The 24,130-nt window shown below is 45.5% G+C and overlaps 1 protein-coding gene across 2 annotated transcripts in view; it reads left to right on the plus strand.

The window, feature by feature from the left end:
• The window catches only part of LRP4 (LDL receptor related protein 4), a 60,585-nt gene extending 41,081 nt beyond the window's left edge, over positions 1–19,504 (plus strand). For both annotated transcript variants that reach the window (XM_063671895.1, XM_054439685.2), the window contains exons 26-38: positions 269–431; positions 554–779; positions 1,132–1,435; positions 2,644–2,862; positions 3,003–3,137; positions 4,624–4,732; positions 7,150–7,294; positions 7,569–7,682; positions 8,171–8,306; positions 11,220–11,287; positions 11,869–11,956; positions 13,647–13,788; positions 17,054–19,504. In XM_063671895.1, coding sequence (XP_063527965.1) covers positions 269–431; positions 554–779; positions 1,132–1,435; positions 2,644–2,862; positions 3,003–3,137; positions 4,624–4,732; positions 7,150–7,294; positions 7,569–7,682; positions 8,171–8,306; positions 11,220–11,287; positions 11,869–11,956; positions 13,647–13,788; positions 17,054–17,386 — 2,182 coding nt within the window. In that variant the 3' untranslated portion in view covers positions 17,387–19,504. The remainder of the gene's footprint in view (positions 1–268; positions 432–553; positions 780–1,131; positions 1,436–2,643; positions 2,863–3,002; positions 3,138–4,623; positions 4,733–7,149; positions 7,295–7,568; positions 7,683–8,170; positions 8,307–11,219; positions 11,288–11,868; positions 11,957–13,646; positions 13,789–17,053) is intronic.
• The last annotated feature ends 4,626 nt before the right edge of the window (positions 19,505–24,130 follow it).

Raw genomic sequence — 24,130 nt, forward strand, 5'->3', positions numbered from 1 at the left:
ATCACTTGGGTCCGGTATTTAACCTCTCTAATTCTCAGCTTCCTTACCTATCTATTAAATGGAGGTGGTAGTGAAAATACATACCTTATGGCCCTTATGAAGATTGAGATAATGCACATGAAGTATTTTGCAAAGTATTTTGTCAAGCAAAAATTTTGCCTGACATATTGTAAGTACTCAAGTGTATCTGACATACTGTTAAGTATTCATGGTATGTGGTAGCTGCTGGAATAACTAGCTAATATAGCTAATATTCTTCCTTACTCAGGTTTATGTACTGGACAGACTGGGGGGAGAATGCCAAGTTAGAGCGGTCTGGAATGGATGGCTCAGACCGCGCGGTGCTCATCAACAATAACCTAGGATGGCCCAATGGACTGACTGTGGACAAGGCCAGCTCCCAACTGCTATGGGCCGATGCCCACACCGAGGTGAGAGCCGTGCCCCTGTTGCTTCCCAGGAGCCTGGGAAGATGGGAAAGGCCTGCCTAGGATCTCCATGGAGAGTTCCCAATCTGCTGATCACCACCCCCCACCCTCTCCTTCCTCTGCAGCGAATTGAGGCTGCTGACCTGAATGGTGCCAATCGGCATACATTGGTGTCACCGGTACAGCACCCATATGGCCTCACCCTGCTCGACTCCTATATCTACTGGACTGATTGGCAGACACGGAGCATCCACCGTGCTGACAAGGGTACTGGCAGCAATGTCATCCTCGTGAGGTCCAACCTGCCAGGTCTCATGGACATCCAGGCTGTGGACCGGGCACAGCCACTAGGTGAGAGTCAGAGGGCTGGGGCTGTGAGTCAGAGCCTCTGACTTTCTGGGGCCATCTCAACATCAGAGATATATCCAGAGCACAGAGCTCCTTTACAGCCAGAAAGATGGTGACCTGTTTAAGCTCCCTTCCAGATTGGGCTGTGTTCTCTCTGGATATGGCTGGTACTACAGCTGTCACCTTCAAAGGACTCCTGGAGATCCTCCTGCAGACCCTCCTTCTACCTCACCCCGCCAGGCACTGAAGCCTGTCACTTAGAACAGCAAAGAGTCAGCCACAAGCAACTGGGACCTTTGTAAGATTCAGATGATGTTCCAGGCTAGGTGTGAATACTTGTGCTTCTCATCACCAGGTTTTAACAAGTGCGGCTCGAGAAATGGCGGCTGCTCCCACCTCTGCTTGCCTCTGCCTTCTGGCTTCTCCTGTGCCTGCCCCACTGGCATCCAGCTGAAGGGAGATGGGAAGACCTGTGATCCGTCTCCTGAGACCTACCTGCTCTTCTCCAGCCGTGGCTCCATCCGGCGTATCTCACTGGACACCAGTGACCACACTGATGTGCACGTCCCTGTTCCTGAGCTCAACAATGTCATCTCCCTGGACTATGACAGCGTGGATGGAAAGGTCTATTACACAGATGTGTTCCTGGATGTTATCAGGTATGAGCAACACTGAAACCTCCAGAGGACACAGATTTGCTTCTGGTCGCCCATGGGTGAGGTTATGTTCTGACCGCTAAATGGACGAGTGATTCGGCACTTTGGATAGTGAGTTTTAATCCTGACTTGTTCACTTTGTAGTGTTGTCACTTGGAGCAGAGTTTCAAACTTTCGTTTGTTTAGAGATTATATGGAAGCCTAGTATGTAAAACAAACAACAACAACAAAAGAAAACAGGTAAAGTCAGGGGACCTGGAGCCTTTCACATCTACCATTGTGCCCTGAGGGAGCTCCAAGAATCCCCTAGGACTTACTGATGAGTAGGCCATATAACCAGTATCTGCATTGCAGTAAAGGAGCCCCCAGCCAAATGCCAAGCCTTATGGTGGTTTACAAAGCTGTTGTTTTTTGTTTTTTTGTTGTTTTATTTTTATTCTTTAAATTTGTGGCCCTAACACAGCTTAGGAATATGATGTCCTGCCACCAGTAAGAGTGGTTTACCACGGCAGAGATTCTCATATGGAGGAACAGGGAACATTCCCCTTTGCTCTCCCCAAGGGATGTATTAGAATCTCAAGCTGGGGACAGGTAGGCATATGCAGTTTAGGGAAGTCCCCTAGGTGACAGTGACATGCTCCCCATTCTGAGGTAGAGTTCCCTCCTGCCCATAGGGCCTCTGCAAAAGTGCACAGTTAGGGTCTGGCGTGGTAGCTCGCACCTATAATCCCAGCACTTTGGGCCAAGGCGGGAAGATTGCTTGAGCCCAGGAGTTCAAGACCAGCCTAGGCAACATAATGAAACTTCATATCTACTTGTATTTAAAATTGTTTTTAACTTTTAAAAAATGCACAGGTAGGTTTTGACAAATCTGCATTTCTTATCCTCACCACCTAGCAATCCTTGTCTCTTCCCAAAGACATGTGGGGAATGATAAACTTGTCTTCTAGCAAGACATCCCCTGGCAACCGCCACTATTTCCAGTTAGCAGGAAATACTGTGTCCTCCTAAGAACTGGTTCATTCATTCTGCAATTATTTTATTGAGCATCTATCATGCTGGGTGCTGAGGAATGTACTCATAGATACCTGGTCTCTATCCCTGTGGAGCTTACAGTTCAGTGGGGTCCAGTTATGGGAACATGGGTTTAAGGAGGTCTATTCTATTCTGGGTCAATCTGGTTGCTCATCCAACACCGGGCTCTCCCCAAGGCGAGCAGACTTGAACGGCAGCAACATGGAGACAGTGATCGGGCGAGGGCTGAAGACCACTGACGGGCTGGCAGTGGACTGGGTGGCCAGGAACCTGTACTGGACAGACACAGGTCGAAATACCATTGAGGCGTCCAGGCTGGATGGTTCCTGCCGCAAAGTGTTGATCAACAATAGCCTGGATGAGCCCCGGGCCATTGCTGTTTTCCCCAGGAAGGGGTAAGTTTATGGCCAGCAGAAGACAGATCCAGGGAAGAAGGGCTGGGTGGAAAGATGGTGTTAGTGGATCCTCTGTGTTCTCTCAACCTCTGGGTGCTGTCTTCCCATGCCTTGATGATGATGGCACTGTTGTGTCTCAGGTACCTCTTCTGGACAGACTGGGGCCACATTGCCAAGATCGAACGGGCAAACTTGGATGGTTCTGAGCGGAAGGTCCTCATCAACACAGACCTGGGTTGGCCCAATGGCCTTACTCTGGACTATGATACCCGCAGGTGGGAGTCTTGCATCAAACAGCCTCCTGGAAATCGGGTGGGCAGAAGAGAGAATGGTTGAGATTAATGTTGGAAAAATGAAAAGATAGAAAGCTTCTTGGTATGTGGGGAAGAGGAAGCATTGAGAAGGATGAGGGAATGTATTCTTAGAGCAGCGATTGCTAAATCCAGCCCTTAACACTTATGTGGGTTTTGTTTGGCTGGTTTACATGTTCCTAATTTGAGTGCCTTTGGCAGAGCATGTCTTCTGGCTGGACCACAGGTCTCACACCCCTACTCATTTAAGGGCTGATTCTTATATTTGTTATAATATAACAAATCCTGATCCCTTCAGGCTCTGGAACTTTATTGTTGTTGAGACAGCATCTTGCTCTGTTGCCCAGGCTGGAGTGCAGTGGCACAGTCACAGCTCTCTGCAGCCTGAACCTCCTTGGCTCAAGCCATCTTCTCACCTCAGCCTCTCAAGTAGCAGGGACTATAGGCACATGCCACCATGCCCAGCTAATTTCTAAATTTTGTGTAGAGACAGCATCTCGCTATGTTGCCCAGGCTGGTCTCGAACTCCTGGACTCAAGCAATCCTACTGCCTTGGCTTCCCAAAGTGCTGGGATTTCAGGCGTGAGCCACCACGCCCGACCCAGGCTCCGGAATGTACAACTCCTTGTCTAGATAAGAAATGCTAAGGGCAGGGGGAAGGGGCTCTGAAGCAGTCTGTGCCCCCTTCTGATCCAAAAGAAGGGGAAGGGAATCCAAGACTTCTGGAAAGGTGGTAGAATGCCTTCTTCTTTTAACCTCAGCGAGGTCCATGTAGACTGAGCTCACTTCCTTTTTTCCCTTTTTTTTTTTTTTTTTTTTTTTTTTTTTGAGACAGAGTCTCACTCTTTTGCCCACGCTGGAGTGCAGTCGCACGATCTCAGCTCACTGCAACCTCTGCCTCCTGGGTTTAAGCCATTCTCGTGCCACAGCCTCCCAAGTAGCTAGGATTACAGGCACGTGTCACCACACCTGGCTAATTTTTGTATTTTAGCAGAGATGGGGTTTCACCATGTTGTCCAGGCTGACCTCGAACTCCTGACCTCAAATGATCCCCCGCCTCGGCCTCCCAAAGTGCTAAGATTACAAGCGTGAGCCACCATGCCCGGCCTACTGAGCTCTCTTCTTAAAGACCATTTGTAAGAAATTGGGCTTTGATTCTTGGGTAGGAGTCAAAGGGCAATCAAATTCCTGAAGATGAGGCTGGGTGGTGGTTCCTCTGAGGTCACTAGACTTTCTACACCTCCCCAGAGCAGCCCTGACCTCCCCACTCATGAACCACCAGCTCCCCTCTTCAGCTTTGGGACTCACAGTGACCCCTCATCAAGGGTGCTTCTTGAGTTCTCATAGCATCTGCCAGTCAGCTCAGGAGGGGACAAATAGGTTCTTAGCGGGAAGAGCTGGGCTCCCTGGCAAGCGTTTGGAGCAGCCACTCTTTTCATTTTATTCGCAGGATCTACTGGGTGGATGCGCATCTGGACCGGATCGAGAGTGCTGACCTCAATGGGAAACTGCGGCAGGTCTTGGTCAGCCATGTGTCCCACCCCTTTGCCCTCACACAGGTACTGGCTCAGGAGAGAGGTAACTAAACCTCTTTGACTGGGATGTTTCTTTGGGGTTCTAAGTCAGCAATCTCAGCTATAGTTGCTACTGAACAGACGTGCTATTGAAGCTCATTTTAGGGATTTTTCCTGTGCCCTGAAGCCTTGGTAGGTTGGCAGGGCCACCGAGTGCCCTGCTACTCTTATCCTGCCATTTCCATGTTCTAGCATTCAAAGGAGTGGCTCTCAAAGAGTGGTATACAGAATCTGATGTGGTGCTTGTTAAAATGCAGGTTCCTAGGCCCTGACTATAGAGATTATAGAGAAGCTGCTTCATGAGGGCTGGGCACAGTAAAATACATTTTGACAAGTTCCCCAGTTAATCCTAATGCTGCGGTCCCAGCATCTGGGCATAGGGAGCTCACTTAGTGGCAACAGGGTGGAGTGGCTAAAAGCCAGAGTTTTGAGGCATCTAGCCAGTTTGTAAGTATTTAATGAGTACCATCAATTGGCCAGGTACCTGGGTTCAAGTTCTATCTGTATAGAACTGTGTAACTTTGAACTGGAGTGACTGAACCTCTCAGCTTCAGTTATCTATAAAACAAATCAGCCTAATAATAGTATCCTCCTGAAATAGACACAAAGCATTAGCATAGTACCTGGCACACAGTAAGCACCACATGCATGTTATCGCTACCCATTTTAATTATTATTAGCTGTCAATTTTGAGTTCTAACACAAAAAATAATTTGGGCAAGGAAAAGAAGATCTACCACGCCTGAGGCCAAAACAGGAATTCTCAATCATTTCAAAATCTTGGCCAGGTGTAGTGGCTTATGCCTGTAATCCCAGCATCTGGCTGAGGCCAGAGTATCACTTGAGCCCAGGAGTTTGAGACCAGACTGGGCAACATGTCGAGACCCTATCTCTATAAAATTTTTTGTTAAATTAGCCAGGTGTGGTGGTACACACCTGTGGTCTCAGCTACTCAGGAGGCTGAGGCAGGAGGATCGCTTGAGCCCAGGAGGTGGAGCTGCAGTGAGCTACATTTGTACCACTGTGCTCCAACTTGGGCAACAGAGCAAGACGCTATCTCAGATAGGAGAGAGAGAGAGAGAGAGAGAGACAGAAAGGAAAGAAGAAAGGAAAGAAAAGAAAGAGAAATAAATTTGACCCTTTTTTGCCAAATATTATCAACTCTGTCTGTATTCTGTATTATGTCCTACTAGCCAAAAAGTGTTTTTTTTGTTGTTTTTTTTGTTGTTGTTGCTATTGTTGTTGTTGTTTTTAAGATGGAGTCTTGCTGTGTCGCCCAGGCTGGAGTGCGGTGGTGTGATCTCAGCTCACTGCAACCTCCGCTTCCTAGATTCAAGCAATTCTCTTGCCTCAGCCTCCCGCCTCAGCCTCCCAAGTAGCTGGGATTACAGGCATGCGCCACCACACCTGGCGAATTTTTTTTTTTGAGATGGAGTCTCGCTCTGTCACCCAGGCTGGAGTGCAGTGGTGCGATCTTGGCTCACTGCAACCCCCACCTCCTGGGTTCAAGTGATTCTCCTGCCTCAGCCTCCCGAGTAGCTGGGATTACAGGTGCATGCCACCACACCCGGCTAATTTTTGTATTTTTAGTAGAGACAGGGTTTCACCATGTTGGTCAGGCTGATCTCGAACTGCTGACCTCAGGTGATCCACCCGCCTCGGCCTCCCAAAGTGCTGGGATTACAGGCATGAGCCACCGCACCTGGCCTAGCCAAAAAGATTTTATCTGGTTTTACTTAATGATAGTCTTTTTTTTCATATTCTAAATGTAAAACTACAGGGTAATACTGCATATAGGTTTTTCAGTCCACAGGTTTCCCCACAGTTTCTGATATATACCCTTGGATGGGGATGAGAACACCTTCATTGCCCCTCCCTCCCCTTGGTTGAGAATTTCACCATCATTGCATTAGAAGAAAGCTGGCTACAGAAGTAAAGAGAGGATTTGGGGCAGTGCTCTGAGCAAAGGGCCCAGAGGAACAGGAATCTATAAGAACCTTCAAATTTCCTCCTATTTGCTAGAGAGGGAGTCATTCAATCAACTAAATGGGGACTGAGTGTTAGGTCCTAGAAATTCAGAGATGAATAGAACACATTCTTGTCCTTGAAGAACTAAACTGGTAGGATGGACAGACCAGTAAACAAATTGCTTGAGTGTAAAAATGCACTTGGGCAAGTGACTACAAGGTGCAGAACCGTATAGAGGAGAGAATGGTGAAGTCCATATGGATTTGGGGAGATTTCCTTGACAATGTCATGTCTGGCGATGCACGGAAACGAGGAAGAGATGAAGAGGGCATTTCAGCAGAGGCAGTGGCACATGGTGAGGCACAGAAGCTGTACAGGAAGGAGTCTGCTTGCTGAATAATATTTACTGTTTTTGGGCTTCCCCTGTTGAGTAGCAAGACAGGTGGATCTACTGGACAGACTGGCAGACCAAGTCAATCCAGCGTGTTGACAAATACTCAGGCCGGAACAAGGAGACAGTGCTGGCAAATGTGGAAGGACTCATGGATATCATCGTGGTTTCCCCTCAGCGGCAGACAGGTGGGCTCCCGGGTACTGAGCCTGCTTCCTTAACATCTGTGGGATTGATTGGTCAACCCAAAGACTGTTAGGGACCAAGACAGTTAGGGCCACAAGAGAGCTTCTTGGTTCACATTTTAAACGCTTAGACCTTTTTACTCCCTCGCGGTTGTATCTCTCCTCCTCCCCTGTCCCTGGGAGTAGGGTAATCCTGGATTTCCTCTGTTTTTGAGAAGCCTTAAATTGGGAGACCTGATTCTGTCCCAGATAAGACATTCATCTACTTTGCCTCCAGGGACCAATGCCTGTGGTGTGAACAATGGTGGCTGCACCCACCTCTGCTTTGCCAGAGCCTCAGACTTCGTATGTGCCTGTCCTGACGAACCTGATAGCTGGCCCTGCTCCCTTGGTGAGTTGGACTGTATGGCTGGAGCCACTCAGCAGAGCCCCTGGAAGGGCTGAGGGTCAAGAGCCTCTGATCCTGGTCTGATCTGTCCTTCTGGGTGGGATCCCCATAAAGAAGGTCTTATTAGTGGAGTGATTGGTAGCAGTCCGCTTGGGTTTTGCGAATTGCTCAAACCTGGGTTTGTCTGCCCTCTGGCATTTGCGAGAACAGAATTCAGGTCTCTTGATTCCCAGGTCCCTGCTGTGGGATAATCAGTGGCCTGTGCATCACTCTCTCTTCCTGACTGGTGAGCCAGCTGTCCCATCCAGAGCTATAATTATTATTGAATCCAACTCCTTTTTATTTATAGTATTAAGAAGGGCTACTAATGAAGGTGCCTGGGACTAGGGCAGCTAAAAGATTGTTTTGTCAAGTTCTCCAGCTGCTACTCTTGGGCCGTATATAGAGGTTTGTGGTTCTAGTGGCCCACTCCAATCCTCTTTTTTGTCTAGTGCCTGGCCTGGTACCACCAGCTCCTAGGGCTACTGGCATGAGTGAAAAGAGCCCAGTGCTACCCAACACATCACCTACCACCTTGCATTCTTCAACCACCCGGACCCGCACGTCTCTGGAGGAGGTGGAAGGAAGGTAAATAGGTTCTATGCAGGATCGTGGGCCCTTTGATTCAAATCACCATCCCACGACCAGCTCATAGTCCCAGCTTGATAAGGCAGTTGGGAGGTAGATTATGTCAGGAGCTACCAGTCCCTGTTATTTGGGACAGAAGGTGATATTCAGACTTGTAGATTATTACAAGTGATTCCCTTTTTAGCTCTGAGGGCAAGAAGCTTTAAGAACAACTTTAAGGCCTGGTGTGGTGGCTCACGCCTGTAATCCCAGCACTTTGGGAAGCTGAGGCGGGTGGATCACTTGAGGTCGGGAGTTGGAGACCAGCCTGACCAACATGGAGAAACCTCGTCTCCACTAAAAGTACAAAATTAGCTGAGCGTGGTGGCACATGCCTGTAATCCCAGCTACTCTGGAGGCTGAGACAGGAGAATCACTTGAACCCGGGAGGCGGAGGTTGCAGTGAGCCGAGATTGCGCCATTGCACTCCAGCTTGGGCAACAAAGAGCGAAACACCATCTCAAAAACAAAACAAAACAACAAAAAAAAGAACAACTTTAAACAGAAATCACTTAGGAGGACCCTCCCACATGGTATTCCTCCTTCTTCTCTCTGTGACATTTGCTCTCACATCATAGGTTTGGCATATTGGCTTGCCCAACAGTAGTCTCTGGGCTGTGGCTTTATGACTTGGAACAAAAAGGTTTCCCCAGAGATATGATGGCCTTAGCTTATAATGTCATGTGCACCTCCCCGCAACACACACACACAAACACCATTATTAAATAAGCAAGCATAAACACGAACAGTTCTCAAATCAAGTATAACATATCTTATTTCATTAAATTAAAGGTGCTATTCATTATAAAATGCATCCTGATTTGAGAAATTAAACTGAAAAGATAACCAACAGCAAATGTGAAATGCTATTGATTGTAAGTCACATGCCTGTTTAAGAGATGGTAGGCCATAGAAAAAACAAACATCTTAAAATTGATTAAATATGATGTTACATTCAATTCAGAGACATTCTTTTTTTTTTTTTTTTTTTTTTCTTGAGACAGGATCTCACTCTGTCACCCAGGCTGGAGTGCAGTAGCATGAACACAGCTCAAGCTCACTGCAGCCTCGACCTCCTGGTTTCATGTGATCCTCCTACTTCAGCCTCCCAGGTAGCCAGGACTATAAATGTGTGTCACTATGCCTGGCTAATTTTTTGTACTTTTTGTAGAGATGGGGCTTCACCATGTTGCCCAGGCTGGTTTTAAACTTCTGGGCTCAAGCTATCCACCCGCCTAGGCAACCCAAAGTGCTGGCATTACAGATGTGAGACACTGCACCTGGCAAAAAATTCTAATGACTGTGTTTTCCATTTATATTTTATAAAAAATAATCTGGGCCAGGCGCAGCGGCTCATGCCTGTAATCCCAGCATTTTGGGAGGCCAAGGTGGGCAGATCACATGAGTCCAGGAATTCAAGACAATCCTGGGCAACATAGTGAGATCCTGTCTTTACAAAAAAGTTTTTTTTTAATTAGCCAGGCATGGTGGCCCATGCCTGTATAGTCCCAGCTACTTAGGAGGCTGAGGTTTGGAGGATTGCTTGAGCCCAGGTTTAGGCTGCAGTGAGCTGTGATTGTGCTACTGCACAACAGCCTGGGTGACAGACTGAGACCCTGTCTCAAAAAAAAAAACAAAAAACAAAAAATAAATAAATAAATAATCTGGAAATACAGATGTGAATAAAGAAGAAGGGAATATCCTATACCTATATATAATTTACTCTTAATGTTTTGATGTCTATCTTTTCTAGACATTTTTCTAATTAGAACAGTTCTTTTTTTTTCCACTGCTCTCTTTATTTTTAATACTGGTCTCTTTATTTTTATTTTATTTTATACTGGTATTTATTTTATACTGGTATTTTATACTGGTATTTATTTTATACTGGTATATATTATATAAATATATTTTATATTTATATTTTATTTTATACTGGTCTCTTTATTTTTAATATCATCAGTAGCTTACAAGGTAGTTAACACTTGATTTCAATTCTGAAAGCAGAAACATAATAATGATCCCAAATAAAAACTTTAGACTCAGTGTCCCTAAAGTTACAAGATTTGCACATGATCAAATTCATATGCTGTGTGCCCCCATTCTCTGTTTTTACTACAGTTTGTAAAGAAAAGGAAACACCCAGGTATAAACATGTGTCTTTCTCACTAACTTTTAAGTACTATCAGTCATTATTACTCTCTGATTTTCTTTAGGTTTATTTAGAAAACTTTTGACCCCGCTCGGACCTTTTCTTATTGTCAGAGTTCTATTTGAAAATTCAGTGCATCTTGGTTCCAAATGCTCTTGCAAGTAGCTTTCCTCTGGCTGTTTAGGAGATGCCTTTGATTGCCTGATCATAATGTACCACAAAGAAGTCACCTTCCGAGCATTTCAAGTTAGTTATCTGAGCACTCCCTCTGAATGTCTTGCATATTCCCTTGTTAAAGAATGAAGAGAAGAAAAACATTTTTTGACCTTGGGATATTTAGCTCTTGTGATAATTTTTATCCAATCAGATTGGCTTGGCTAGCAGCTGCTTCTGACTCATCCTGGTAGTTTAAGAAAGCCTAATATTGATGTCCTTAGTATTCTTTCTGCAGACTTCCAACTCACTCCCAAACCTGCTTCTCATTTTTAAAGGTACATATTTTATAACACATTTAAACATGGTATAACAGCTTCAAAACAGTGCCTTGCACGGATTTCTCTCCATTTCCTGCTGTTGCCCTCTCCATGCTTCTGATGTCTTCCATCTGGTACATTCTCATACCTGAAAGCCCCCGCTTACAGGCCTTTCCCCCTTTCCTGGAGGAAGGCGTGACCTTCATTGAGTATGAGTAGGCTTCACATTCAGTTTTCTGTGCCCCACAGATGCTCTGAAAGGGATGCCAGGCTGGGCCTCTGTGCACGTTCCAATGAGGCTGTTCCTGCTGCTCCAGGTAAGCCCTGAGTACCCCACTGTTCTGGAAAAGAAGATGTAATGAATCTAAGTCTCCACTGATATCTTTCATAACCTTCGTTGGGACTCTGGGGTTGATGAACTCTTTTTAAACTAAATCCACAGAAATAATAATCATAATAGCTTTCACCACTTACAGTGACAGCTTATGGTATGCTTTGCGTATGCCAGGCATGTGATAAGCCATATATATGCCACATATATGTGTGTGCACATGTATATATATACTCTCATGTAATTTCCTCCAGTCCTATGAGCAATTTATTATTTACATTTAACTAAAGAGAAAATGTAGGCTTACAAGTTAGGCATCTTGCCTTATGTCAGATAGCTAGGAAGTGGTCGAAATGGGATCAGAGATGCTGGCAGAGTGACAGATTTCTTCTCAGCCTCCTCCCTGTACCTCCCATTTACCTATCTGAAAAGGAGGCCCTCAGCCATCCTCAGATGGTATGGGATCCAACATCTACAAAAGGAGCCTTTCAGCTTTCCATTCCTCATACCAGCACCAGCTAGAAAGTTGTCGGTGGCCCCTGTCTAGTGTTTCTCTATTCTTCCTAGGGGAAGGACTTCATATCAGCTACGCCATTGGTGGACTCCTCAGTATTCTTCTGATTTTGGTGGTGATTGCAGCTTTGATGCTGTACAGGTAACTTCAGTCTTGCTGCAGGGGTCACATGCTCATTGGTCTTCATGAGCATGTCTGGGATCTCCCAAAGCTCTGCAGTTCACTGAATCAAGCTCTGACCAGCCTTATTGCAAGGTTGGGTGCCTGGTCAGGGCAGCAGAAGGAAAGGGTGGAAACCTAAATACTTACTCTTCTCCAGTCATAGCATAAGCATTTTCCTTATAGAATGACTGTAACAACCCTTCGGATTTTCTTTATAGACTAGGATGCTGAGGGCACAGAGAATATTACCCAAGGTCACAAAGTAAGAGGCAAAGCTAAGACTGACTCTTAACATCTTTGCTTTTTCCAGTACTCCCTGCTTCAAACCACTGAAATTGGAAATGATTTTCCCCTTATACAAACACAGCCTTTTACTACAATATTGGTTTATACATCTTTGCTCAGTAGCAATCATTCTGGAAAGGTAGAATGTGTCATTTATAATCTTTTTATGTCCCTCTTTCTTTATATTTTCCCCTAAATGCTTTAAACGTAGCTTGCAGTTTGCTGCTGTTGTTCTTCATCATCATCATCGTAACAGTTACCATTAATGGATATATATCAATGTCATGACAACCTCGTAACACAGGTATTATTATTCCTCACTTTACAGATGAGGATCTGAGGCTCAGAAAGTTTATTTTTTTTAATTTTTGTCTTATTTTTTTGAGATAGAGAGTCTCACTCTGTTGCCCAGGCTGCAGTGCAGTGGTGCAATCTCGGCTCTCTGCAACCTCTGCCTCCTGGATTCAAGCAATTCTTGTGCCTCAGCCTCCCAAGTAGCTAGAACTACAAGCACGCACCACCATGCCCAGCTAATTTTTTTTTTTTTGTATTTTTAGTAGAGAGAGGGTTTCTTCCATGTTGGTCAGGCTGGTCTCGAACTCCTGGCCTTGTGTGATCTGCCCACCTCAGCCTCTCTAAGTGCTGAGATTACAGGTGTGAGCCACCGCACCCAGCCAGAGAGTTTAGATTATATCTATCAAGGTCCCAGCTAATAAATCACAGAGGTGGAATTGAAACAGATCTGTCTGACTCTAAAGCTCAGTGCATCAGTTCTCCATTGCTGCATAACAAATTACCCGAAAACTGAGTGACTTAAAATGACAGCCATTATCTCACAGTTTCTATGGGTCAGAAATCTGGATGCAGCTTAGCTAGGCGCCTCTGCCTCAAGGTGTCTCACAGACTGCAATCCAGATATCAGCTGGGGTTACAGTCTCATCTCAAGGTTTGACTGGGGAAGGATCACCTTCCACACTCACTCACATAGTTGTTGGTAGGATTCAGCTCCTCATAGGCTGTTGGCTGGAGGCCTTCCTCATTAGTTTCTTGCCTTGTGGGCCTCTCCATAGGACAACTTACAACATGGCAGGTTGCTTCTCCCAGAGCAAGAGCAAGAGAGAATGAGGGAGGGCAACTCAAGACCAGAACCAGTTTCTTGGTAACCTAATCTAGTAGCCATCACATTTGCATAATTTTTTCATTAGAAGTAAGTCACCAGACCAGTCCACACTCAAGGGGAGGGGATTCTTAAGGGCATGAGTATCAGGAAGTAAGAATCACTGGGACCATCTTAGAGGCTGTCTACCAGACTCAGTTTACAGCTTTCCCAGGTATCATCCCCTTAAAGATCTCGACTAATTTCTCATCACCTTCCCTCCTAAAGACACAAAAAATCCAAGTTCACTGATCCTGGAATGGGGAACCTCACCTACAGCAACCCCTCCTACCGAACATCCACACAGGAAGTGAAGATTGAAGCAATCCCCAAACCAGCCATGTACAACCAGCTGTGCTATAAGAAAGAGGTAAAAATTGAAATTTATATTCAAGGGTCTTTTTGGGGAGGTGTGGGGAGGGATTATACTCCAAATGCCCAAATAAGTCAGTAAGGGCTGCTGAGTAATCCCATCTACCATTTTGGAAGTTATAATGAACAGAAGAACTGAATGTAATTTGGGTTTCTGGGAAGTTCTAGAATCTCTGAGGGATTAGTTTGAGGGACCTTAGTGAGAGCCAGGTTAGAAGGCAGATCTCAGAAGATTTAGGTCTGAAAGCAGTTGCCCTGCCATGAGATATTTTTCCAGCTCATAGGTTCTTTCCTTCCAGGAACTGTCATTCCCCTGCAAAAGGCTATGTGCTTCTGAAACAAGGGAGCTCTCCCAGACAACACCCAAAAAACCCAAGAGCTCCTGAACTTGCCCATTACTAACCTCCGGTCCAAGCTAGTAGCACCTATAGTTGGGAATAGCTTGTTTTTCACTATTCTTCCTCTTATCACAGAAATTTCTCTAGAATTCTGAAGGTTTACCTGCTTTTGCTTTTTTTTTTTTTTTTTTGAGACAGAGTTTCGCTCTTGTTGCCCAGGCTGGAGTGCAATGGCGCGATCTCAGCTCACTGCAACCTCCACCTCCCGGGTTCAAGTGATTCTCCTGCCTCAGCCTGCCGGGTAACTGGGATTACAGGCATGCACCACTATGCCCGGCTAATTTTGTATTTTTAGTAGAGACAGGGTTTCTCCTTGTTGGCCAGGCTGGTCTTGAACTCCTGACCTCAGGTGATCCGCCTGCCTCGGCCTCCCAAAGTGCTGGGATTACAGGCATAAGCCACTGCACCCAGCCTGCTTTTTTTTTTTTTTTAACTTCTTTGTCACTTCAATGGAAAATTATTTGCTTAATGTGAAGGCATGAAAAATAGTCCCATTTCAATGAGCTGGGTGTGGTGGCTTGTGCCTGTAGTCCCAGCTACACAGGAGGCTGAGGTAGGAGGATCACTTGAGCTCAGGAGTTGGAGGCTGCAGTGAGCTGTGATCATGCCACTACCCTCCAGCCTGGGTGACAATGAGACCATCTCAAAAAAAAAAAAAAAAAAAAAAAAGTCCCATTTCCACAAGGGAACTATACCTGGTATTTCAGATTTTCCTAATCCAATATAAGCCTTGTTTTTTTCCTAAAACACTGTAACTCTTCATCAGAATTTATTCCTTATGAAGATCCTAATCAGTCTACTTCTTCGGCCTATCTAGCACAGTCAGAACCTGCTCTCACACCTGCAGGGCTCTCATGTGTAATGAACACATTTCACATAACAATCATGTGCTTTCTGGATCCATGAATTCCCATATTTAAATAGCTTCCACTATTTCTGGTTCAAGTTGGTGTTTGAAAAAAAAAATTTAAATTTAAATTTTTTTAAAAGCTTCTACTGCAGTCAAAACAGAATGTGCAGGGATGACTTGTAGTTCTAGGAATGGTAGACCCCTCCCCAATATCTTTGAGAGAAAGACTCTTGAAGATTCTTGGGTTCCTGGAGTATCTGATGCTCCAGAAAAGAACCACAATGAAGGCCACAGGATAGCAATGAAAATAGTGTGACCTCTTTCTTCTGTTGTGTGTTTCTTCCTCAGCAGCTCTTTCACCCCTCTGATAGTCTCTCACCTTTTCTCTTCTGATTTCCTCTTGATTTCAGGTACCTGTTGCTGTGTGTTTGTAGAGGGAGTGGTGTTTCCCAAATTGCAAGTGCCATATCCCCACCTCTCCCTAACTTGCCCAGCGTGTCTCTTAATTAAGACACTGAGTGGTCTGCATCTTATACTAATTTCATCTTGGAGGGTGTGCTGGGTGAACGGACATCTGTGTGTTTGCTTGTGTGCTATCTATGTCCCACTCTGCATGGCTGAGGTGACTGTCACTCTCAGAGGGCAGGGACCATGTTTTATATTGTATAATCATCAAAGCACCTAGCACAGTCTCCTGCTTAACATAGGGGCTCAGTAAATATCTGTGGAATTGAATTGTTACAAAAATAGAGCCACAGCCACAGTTGCAGAACTCTTGGCAGGAATACTATCCCAGGGACAGAACCCAAGATGATCCATTTTCCTCTAGCAGTGGTGGTATGTCAGTTGGTATACCCCAGCAGCCAGGAGGGAGGCTGCTCTTTGAAGAAGCCATAAAGGGAGAGGCCTGAGCAGAACTCCAGGCTGTGCCTGGAAGAGTCCCAGGTTTTGCTTGGGAATGGTCCCAGGACTCATGACAGCAGAGCGAGAGTAACCTCCCAAAAAAGGTTATAAATTGCAGGACCCCACTATATTGACGTTTAGGACCCAGATAAGAGGATTTCCTTTTTTAAGTTTTTTTTTTCTTTCTTTCTTTCTTTCTTTTTTTTTTTTTTTAATGGAATCTTGCTCTGTCACCCAGGCTGGAGTGCAGTGGTGTGATCTTGGCTTACTGTAACCTCAGCCTCTGGAGTTCAAGGGATTCTCCTGCCTCAGCCTCCCAAATAGCTGGGATTACAGGCACCCACCACCAAACCCAGCTGATTTTTGTATTTTTAGTAGAGATGGGGTTTCACCATGTTGGCCAGGCTAGTCTCGAACTCCTGAACTCAAGTGATCTGTCCACCTGGGCCTCCCAAAGTGCTGGGATTACAGGCGTAAGCCACCATGCCCAGCCAGAGTCCCCCGTCTTACCTCCCAAGTTTTCTCCTTAACAAAATTAGAAAAAAGAGATACAAACTAGCATCTGAAGTAGCTTAAAATCCTGAATAAATGTACATTTAATTGCTCTTGCCAATTGCTTTTGATGATTTATATCAGCATGATGTCCCATTAATAAACCACAATAACAATGTAACCTAGCTAACATGTTATAGTGCATCTTGTGTCAAGCACCCTGATAACTGCATTCCATGTATCATCTCATTGAAGGTGACAGCAGTTGGTTGTGAGGTGTGGATACTGTTACTCTCCTCACACTGCAGAGTTTTAGAGACTGAGTTTTAGAAATGTGAAATAATTTGCCTAAGGTGACAAAGCCAGCGAGTGGCTGCTGCAGGACCGGAAGCCATGGTTTTCCCTCCTCCTGTATGGTAATGGTAATAATCATCACAGCTGCCTCTCCCCTTTTAGGCTAGGCCTCATACATTTGCCCTAATCACATTTCCCCATTTGTTTGTGGGATTTTTGTGTGCTTCACTCCTACTCTTACCCCATCCACTTCCTTTTTCAGTTTACCATGGGATCCTTTGTAGAAGGCCAACTGACTGACCATATCTGCCCACTCTCCACCCTAGGGAGGGCCTGACCATAACTACACCAAGGAGAAGATCAAGATCGTAGAGGGAATCTGCCTCCTGTCTGGGAATGACGCTGAATGGGATGACCTCAAGCAACTGCGAAGCTCACGTGGGGGCCTCCTCCGGGATCATGTATGCATGAAGACAGACACAGTGTCCATCCAGGCCAGCTCTGGCTCCCTGGATGACACAGAGACGGAGCAGCTGTTACAGGAAGAGCAGTCAGAGTGTAGCAGTGTCCATACTGCAGCCACTCCAGAAAGACGAGGCTCTCTGCCAGACACGGGCTGGAAACATGAACGCAAGCTCTCCTCAGAGAGCCAGGTCTAAATGCCCACGTTCTCTTCCCTGCCTGCCTGTTCCTTCTCCTTTATGGACGTCTAGTCCTTGTGCTCGCTTACACCGCAGGCCCCCCTTCTGTGTGCTCGTCCTCCTCCTCCTCCCACCCCATAACTGTTCCTAAGCCCTCATCGGAGCTGTTTACTACGTGAGTCCATAACTACCTGTGCACAAGAAATGATGGCACATCACAAGAATTTAGACCTGGATTTTACCATGAACCTCACATCTTGTACTCCGTCCTGGGCCCCCTGAAACTGCTTATTCATGATTCCTCGCCAGCATAGAGGTCCACCTCCCCTTCCCCCAGTACCCTCAGTGCCTGCTTCTCAGTGCTGATGCAGCTGATGACCCAGGACTGTGCTCTGCCCCATCACAGCCAGCATGACTGCTTCTCTGAGAGAACTTGCCCATCAGGGGCTGGGACAAGGGGGTGTGGGTAAAGACAGGGATGAAGGATAGAGGCTGAGAGAAGAAGGAAGAGTCAGCCCAGCAGGTATGGGCATCTGGGAAACCTCCAGCCTCAAGTGTGTTGGTAACATGAAAAAGCTTTTGGGGGTAGTTGGATCTGGGTGTCTGGTCCATTGCTGGCAGTGGACATTATTCTTGCCCTAAGAGTCACTGCCTTTTCAGCAGTAGATACTGGTGAGATGGGGGTGGCTCAGGCTGTTCTTCCTCCTGCTAGAATGTCTGGAGCTGTTTCTATATTCAGATAACTGGGGTCCCTATCACGAGGCTACTGGCTAATAGGAATTCCCTCCTGGTGCCACCACTGGCCAGTACCTTTCCTAAGTCTTTGCTCAAAGTAACCAGGTTTTGAGCCAGTGGCTTGAGTGAATGTTAGGCCTTGGGGGCTGAGTCTCTGAAAAGTCTAAGAAGCTCTGCCTAGACCAAATATGGTATACCACCTGAACCCTCTCTCCCTCATGCCCTGGGATTCTGGGGAAGAGACCTAGAAACAAGCTTTCAAAGAAAAACCAGAAGTTGTCATAAATGGTCAGAAAGAACGATCAGGTTGGAGACTTGGGAAACCCAGGGCCTAAACAGAAGTATCCATGAGGGTCAAACTTCCTGTCGAACTTCCTGTGTTCTTTCTCAAGTGCTCAGGGATCTAAGTTAGTGGACAGCGAGCCTGTGGCTATGGGGTGATGACGTTCCTCTTACAGCTGTCTCCTCAGCTAAGGGGCTTAGTTTCCGTGTGGGATGGCATCACCTGGTTCATGCTCATTCACACAAAGGGCACGTGTCTCAGCCTAGTATCAGGGAAATTGAGACTTATTTTTGCCCTAAAACATCTCCCTAGCTGTTCTTCGTGGGGTTGTTTTGTTTGTTTTTTTGCCTAATTTGCTTTTTCTGACCAAGCCTTGTGGCACCAGCAATCTCCAAAGTCCTGTGGTGGGAGGGCCGAATAAATAAAGATGCAAAGAGGTGGGCAAGGAGTAGGAAGGTAGAGAGCACCACTGATGAGGCCCTCCTAGCCCATGGCAGACCCAGACCTCTTCTCCCCCAGGAATTAGAAGTGGCAGGAGAGAATAACAGGGGCTGGGAATGGAGGGGAGAATTTCTAGGGGAAGTTTCCTGAGTTGAAACTTCTCCTGTGGTTGCTGGTATTGAGAAATCAGCTACCAAACATGGGTGAAAAAGGACAAGATCAATTCTTTTCTAGTTAGTTCTAAGACTGCTAGAGAGAGATACCAGGCCCTTAGCCTTGCTCTCAGTAGCGTCAGCCCCAGTTCTCAGCCTCCCCACATTACACTTGACAAGCAGTAGAGGGAGCACTTTGGGTACTTAGACTCATGTCTGGGGAGGAAGAACAAGTAGAAAAGTGGCATTTTCTTGATTGGAAAGGGGGAAGGATCTTATTGCACTTGGGCTGTTCAGAATGTAGAAAGGACATATTTGAGGAAGTATCTATTTGAGCACTGATTTACTCTGTAAAAAGCAAAATCTCTCTGTCCTAAACTAATGGAAGCAATTCTCCCATGCTCATGTGTAATGGTTTTAACGTTACTCACTGGAGAGATTGGACTTTCTGGAGTTATTTAACCACTATGTTCAGTATTTTAGGACTTTATGATAATTTAATATAAATTTAGCTTTTCTTAATCACCTCGCCTGGCTTGGAGTCATGACTAATCCTGCACCTGCTCTGTCTGGCAGACCCATGCTGTGGAAAACCTGCTTACAGACATCACTTCTAAGTCCTTTGCGGATGTGGGGACAGTGAAGAGCAATAAAGAGTGTGAGGTTCCTGCTGGAGTTTTCAGCTCATCTGGAGAAGACAGGTTGAGGCCAGAGTTCCTTGACTGATGAAACCTTTATTTCCTCTGGAAGAGGAATGGTAGATGGGTTTCCTCTTGATTGCTGACTCTGACTGGTTGGTAGTGGCTGCCTGAGGGCCTACTCGCACCCAATGGGAAGAATGTCATATGGCTAGTGACATCTCTTCTGTGCACTGGAAGGAAATGTCATGGCATGTATACCATGTATCTTCTATTTCTGTTCTAGGTCTTTGTTACAGAACTTTGCTTTGCCTTGCAGTGATGGTCACTGGCAAGACTATCTCATGTAGTAAGAGAAGTACTGGAGCTGGGGACATGGAGGGCTAATTCCAGTCCCAGATCTGCCACTAGCTCTGTCTGATCTTAGTCAACTTTCATAGTTAGTCTGAGAGTGGATCAAATTATCACTAGAATTTCATTTATTTTTAAAAGCTGTCTTTTCATAGCTCATCCACTACTTCTCAAGGCTAGAACAAGGAGCTAGGGATCCCTTCTCAGGTTCTCTGGATGTGATATCCCTCACTGAAAACTGGGAATCATGTTAATCTCAACGCCCGTTGTAGAATTTCATGTCAAGTCTCAATAGTTGATTTTCTAAACCACACACCATCTATAGGATAATATCCCCATTCATTCATTCATTCATTCATTCATTCATTCATTCATTCATCTGCTATGGGCTAGGCACTGCCCATGCCTAAACAAAGACATAATCTTACAGAGCTTAGAGTCTAGCAACACCATTACCACCACCATCCCAAAAAAAGAAAAAAAATGAAAGCAAGAAAGACTGAAGCTTCTTGTATTTAAGTGACCAGAGATCTGAGTATAAGCTACGGTGTATAATTTTTCTAACTGTAGTAAGGAGTAGGTGTGCCAGAACAAAAACAAGTAGAATAGCCCAAGGATAACCATCCCTCCAACCCCCACTGTTCTCTTTGGGAGGGAAAAAAAAAAAGCAGAAAAGGAGGACATCTTGGGATAAAACAAAGGTTGGGAATTCCTTGTCTAGTTCTCTGGATATAAAATCTGAAACTAGGGTCAGGCACAGTGGCTACACCAAAGTAATCTCACCACTTTGGGAGGCCAAGACAGAAGGAAGGAGTATTGCTTGAGGCCTGGAGTTCAAGATCAGCCTGGGCAACATGACAAGACCCTATCTCTACAAAAAAATTTAAAAATATTAGTCAGGTGTGGTAGCTCATGCCTGTAGTCCCAGCTGCTTGGGAGGCTGAGGCAGGAGGATTGCTTGAGCCCAGGAGTTCAAGGTTACAGTGAGCTATGATCACGCCACTGCATTCCATCCTGGGTAACAGAGCAAAACCTTGTCACTAAAAAAACAAAACAAAAAAACCCTGAAACTGATAAGTGAGCAGATGGTGGGTCAAGTTCTAACAAACTGGCCATATTTTTGCAAACTCACTCAAAATACAGTCACGGTCTGTCTATGGTGTATGAACAAACTGTGGAATCTAAAATGAAAGGATCTCTGGCCCAGAGAAAGGACTCTGGCATAAACTGAAGCTCTCACCAAACGTAGGCCTAAAGAAAACACAAATTCAATGCACAGGAACTAAGAGGCAGCATCTACAAAAGCTGAGGGTGCATAGGTTTCTAAGAGGGTTCTAAGAGGACCCAGTAATGCACCGATATCCAAGGTTATCCAGAGTCTCGCTCTGTCACTCAGGCTGGAGTGCAGTGGCACGATCTTCTGCCTCAGCCTCCCGAGTAGCTGGGACTACAGGCGCCCGCCGCCACGCCCGGCTAATTTTTTGTATTTTCAGGAGAGACGGGGTTTCACCGTGTTAGCCAGGATGGTCTCAATCTCCTGACCTTGTGATCCGCCTGCCTCAGCCTCTCAAAGTGCTGGGATTACAGGCGTGAGCCACCGCGCCTGGCCCTAAGTTCTCTGGTTTCTATTTATGGACATAATGATAAAAGAAATGTGGCTGAGTCCTTTTTATGGCTACGAAACAGTCTGTAATATATCTTTTCTTCAAATGTGAAGATGAGTTAACTGATTCACTTAATAGGATGTGTGTTTTGGGATGTTTTTAGGCACTCTTTGTTTTGAAACATTCCCTCATCTGCCCACTTATTTTCTCTCCACACCATTCTCCCGTTAACCAGCTGGAGAGGCTAGCAGAGCTCAGCATAGGGAATAGAGTTTGATGTCCAGTCAAAGCTCCAACTCATAACTTTGGTCTCCTCGACATGGTGTTAAAACAGACCCAGACAGCCTAATTAAGGGTCATAGTTTAAACCCAAGGCTAAGTTAGCCCCAAGCTACACAATCTGCTTATTTCATTTTATAAGACATAAAGAGCCAAGAACTTTCACATATCTTGCCCTTCCTGATGGTTTTCCCTCCAGGCCCTAAAAGCCTGTTGATAGTCTTCTAATGAGATCCCTATCTCTCCCTTCTCCCTCCTTCCTCTTTGGTGGCACTGATGCTTCTGTGGTCAAAGTTCTTGGACAGCCTACATTTTGGGGGCTATGGAAAATCAATATGAGAAAAGAAAAAATAAAGGCTATTCATTCCTTCATTCAACCAGCACCTACTAAATGCAATCAAGTGCAAGCCAGGGTAGGCTTTGCAATCCTGGAAGACAGTTAAGGCACTAAAACCCACAGCCACTTGAAATCTGTATTAATGTCACCACTGCTATCTCCAGGGAAATAATGCAGAGGGCACCTGCATTGAAAGTTGAAGGAAGCTCATCACTGAAGCTGCTCCTTTTAGGCTGGAAATATGGATACATATCCCATGGTAGGGATGGTTCAACCAGAATTCAGCTTGTGATTACAAAAGAATGAGCACTGTCTCAACTCTAACAGGCTTTTCAGAAATGCCCAGCACAGTTATTCAGCAGCCACAGTATTTGACATTTGTTTCCTGTTTCCAGTTGCAAAAATATAGCATTCACTTTGATCTCTAATGCCCACAAGGGTTTCACTGCCCTCAGAGGGCAGTATGTTCATAAATATACTCCTTATATAAAAGGACTACTGAGAAGACCCTGGAATAAAAGCACACGTAACTCCAATAAATACACAGATAAATGCTATTTGATGATAATCCTAGATGGCAAAAGATGACTGGGCAAACATTTATTGAATACCTACTATGGGCAAGGTACTGTATAAGATTTCTACAAGGCCTTGTGGGATCTGCCAGTCCTCACCCCCCACTGTTATAAGATTTCTTCTACTACTACCCCCCAATGCATGCTACTCTGGGCCAGCGACACTAGCCTCTGTCTTCCTCAAAAACATAAGGCCTTTGCACAGCTGTTGGCCCTTGCTGGCACTTTCTTCCCCTAGGTATATACTCATGGCTAACTCCTTTGCCTTTAAGTTTTTGCTCAAATGTAATCTCAGTGAAACCTACCCTGACCACCCTTTCATATATAAATATTTTATTGTTGTTGTTGTTTGTTTTTTTGTTTTGAGATGGAGTCTTGCTCTGTTACCCAGGCTGGATCATGCAATGGTACAATCTCGGCTCACTGCACCCTCCGCCTCCCGGGTTCAAGAGATTATCCTGCCTCAGCCTCCCGAGCAGCTGGGATTACAGGCATCTGCCACCACGCCTGGCTAATTTTTGTATTTTTAGTAGAGACAGGGTTTCACCGTGTTGGCCAGGCTAGTCTCAACTCCTGACCTCAGGTGATCCACCTGCCTCGGCCTCTCAAAGTGCTGGGATTATACGCATGAGCCACTGCCCCTGGCCTCCTTTTATATACATATATATATTATAGTCAGCTGGGTGTGGTGGCTCATACCTGTAATCCCAGCACTTTGGGAGGCTGATGCAGGAGAATTGCTTGAGTCCATGGGTTTGAGATCATCCTGGGTAACATAATGAGATCCTGTGTCTCTACAAAAAAAAAAAACAAAAAAAAACCGTGTTTTCATGCATGCCTATAGTCTCAGCTACTCGAGAGGCTGAAGTGGGACAATCACTTGAGCCCAGGAGGTCAAGGCTGCGGTTGAGCTGTGATCACGCCATTGCGCTCCAGCCTGGGTGACAGAGCAAGACCCTATCTCAGAAAAAAAAAAAACAATAACAGAAAACACAGCCTTTCCCTTGAAATATAAAAATCCTAGAAGAAAACCTAGGAAATACCCTTCTCGATATCAGCTTTGGCAAAGAATTTATGGCTAAGTCGTCAAAAGCAATTGCAACAAAAACAAAAAATGATAAATGGATAAATGGGACCTACTAAAAGTAGAGAGCTTCTGCACAGCAAGAGAAACTATCAAGGGAGTAATAGACAAGCTACAGAATGGGAGAAAATATTTGCAAGCTATGCATCCAACAAAGGTCTAATATCTGGAATCTATAAAGAACTTAAATCAACCAGTGAAAAACAACCCCATTTAAAAAGTGGGCAAGCCGGGTACAGTGGCTCATGCCTGTAATCCCAGCACTTTGGGAGGCTGAGGTGGG

This window comes from Pongo pygmaeus, chromosome 9 (genome assembly GCF_028885625.2).
Source record: "Pongo pygmaeus isolate AG05252 chromosome 9, NHGRI_mPonPyg2-v2.0_pri, whole genome shotgun sequence".
Lineage (NCBI taxonomy): Eukaryota > Metazoa > Chordata > Mammalia > Primates > Hominidae > Pongo > Pongo pygmaeus.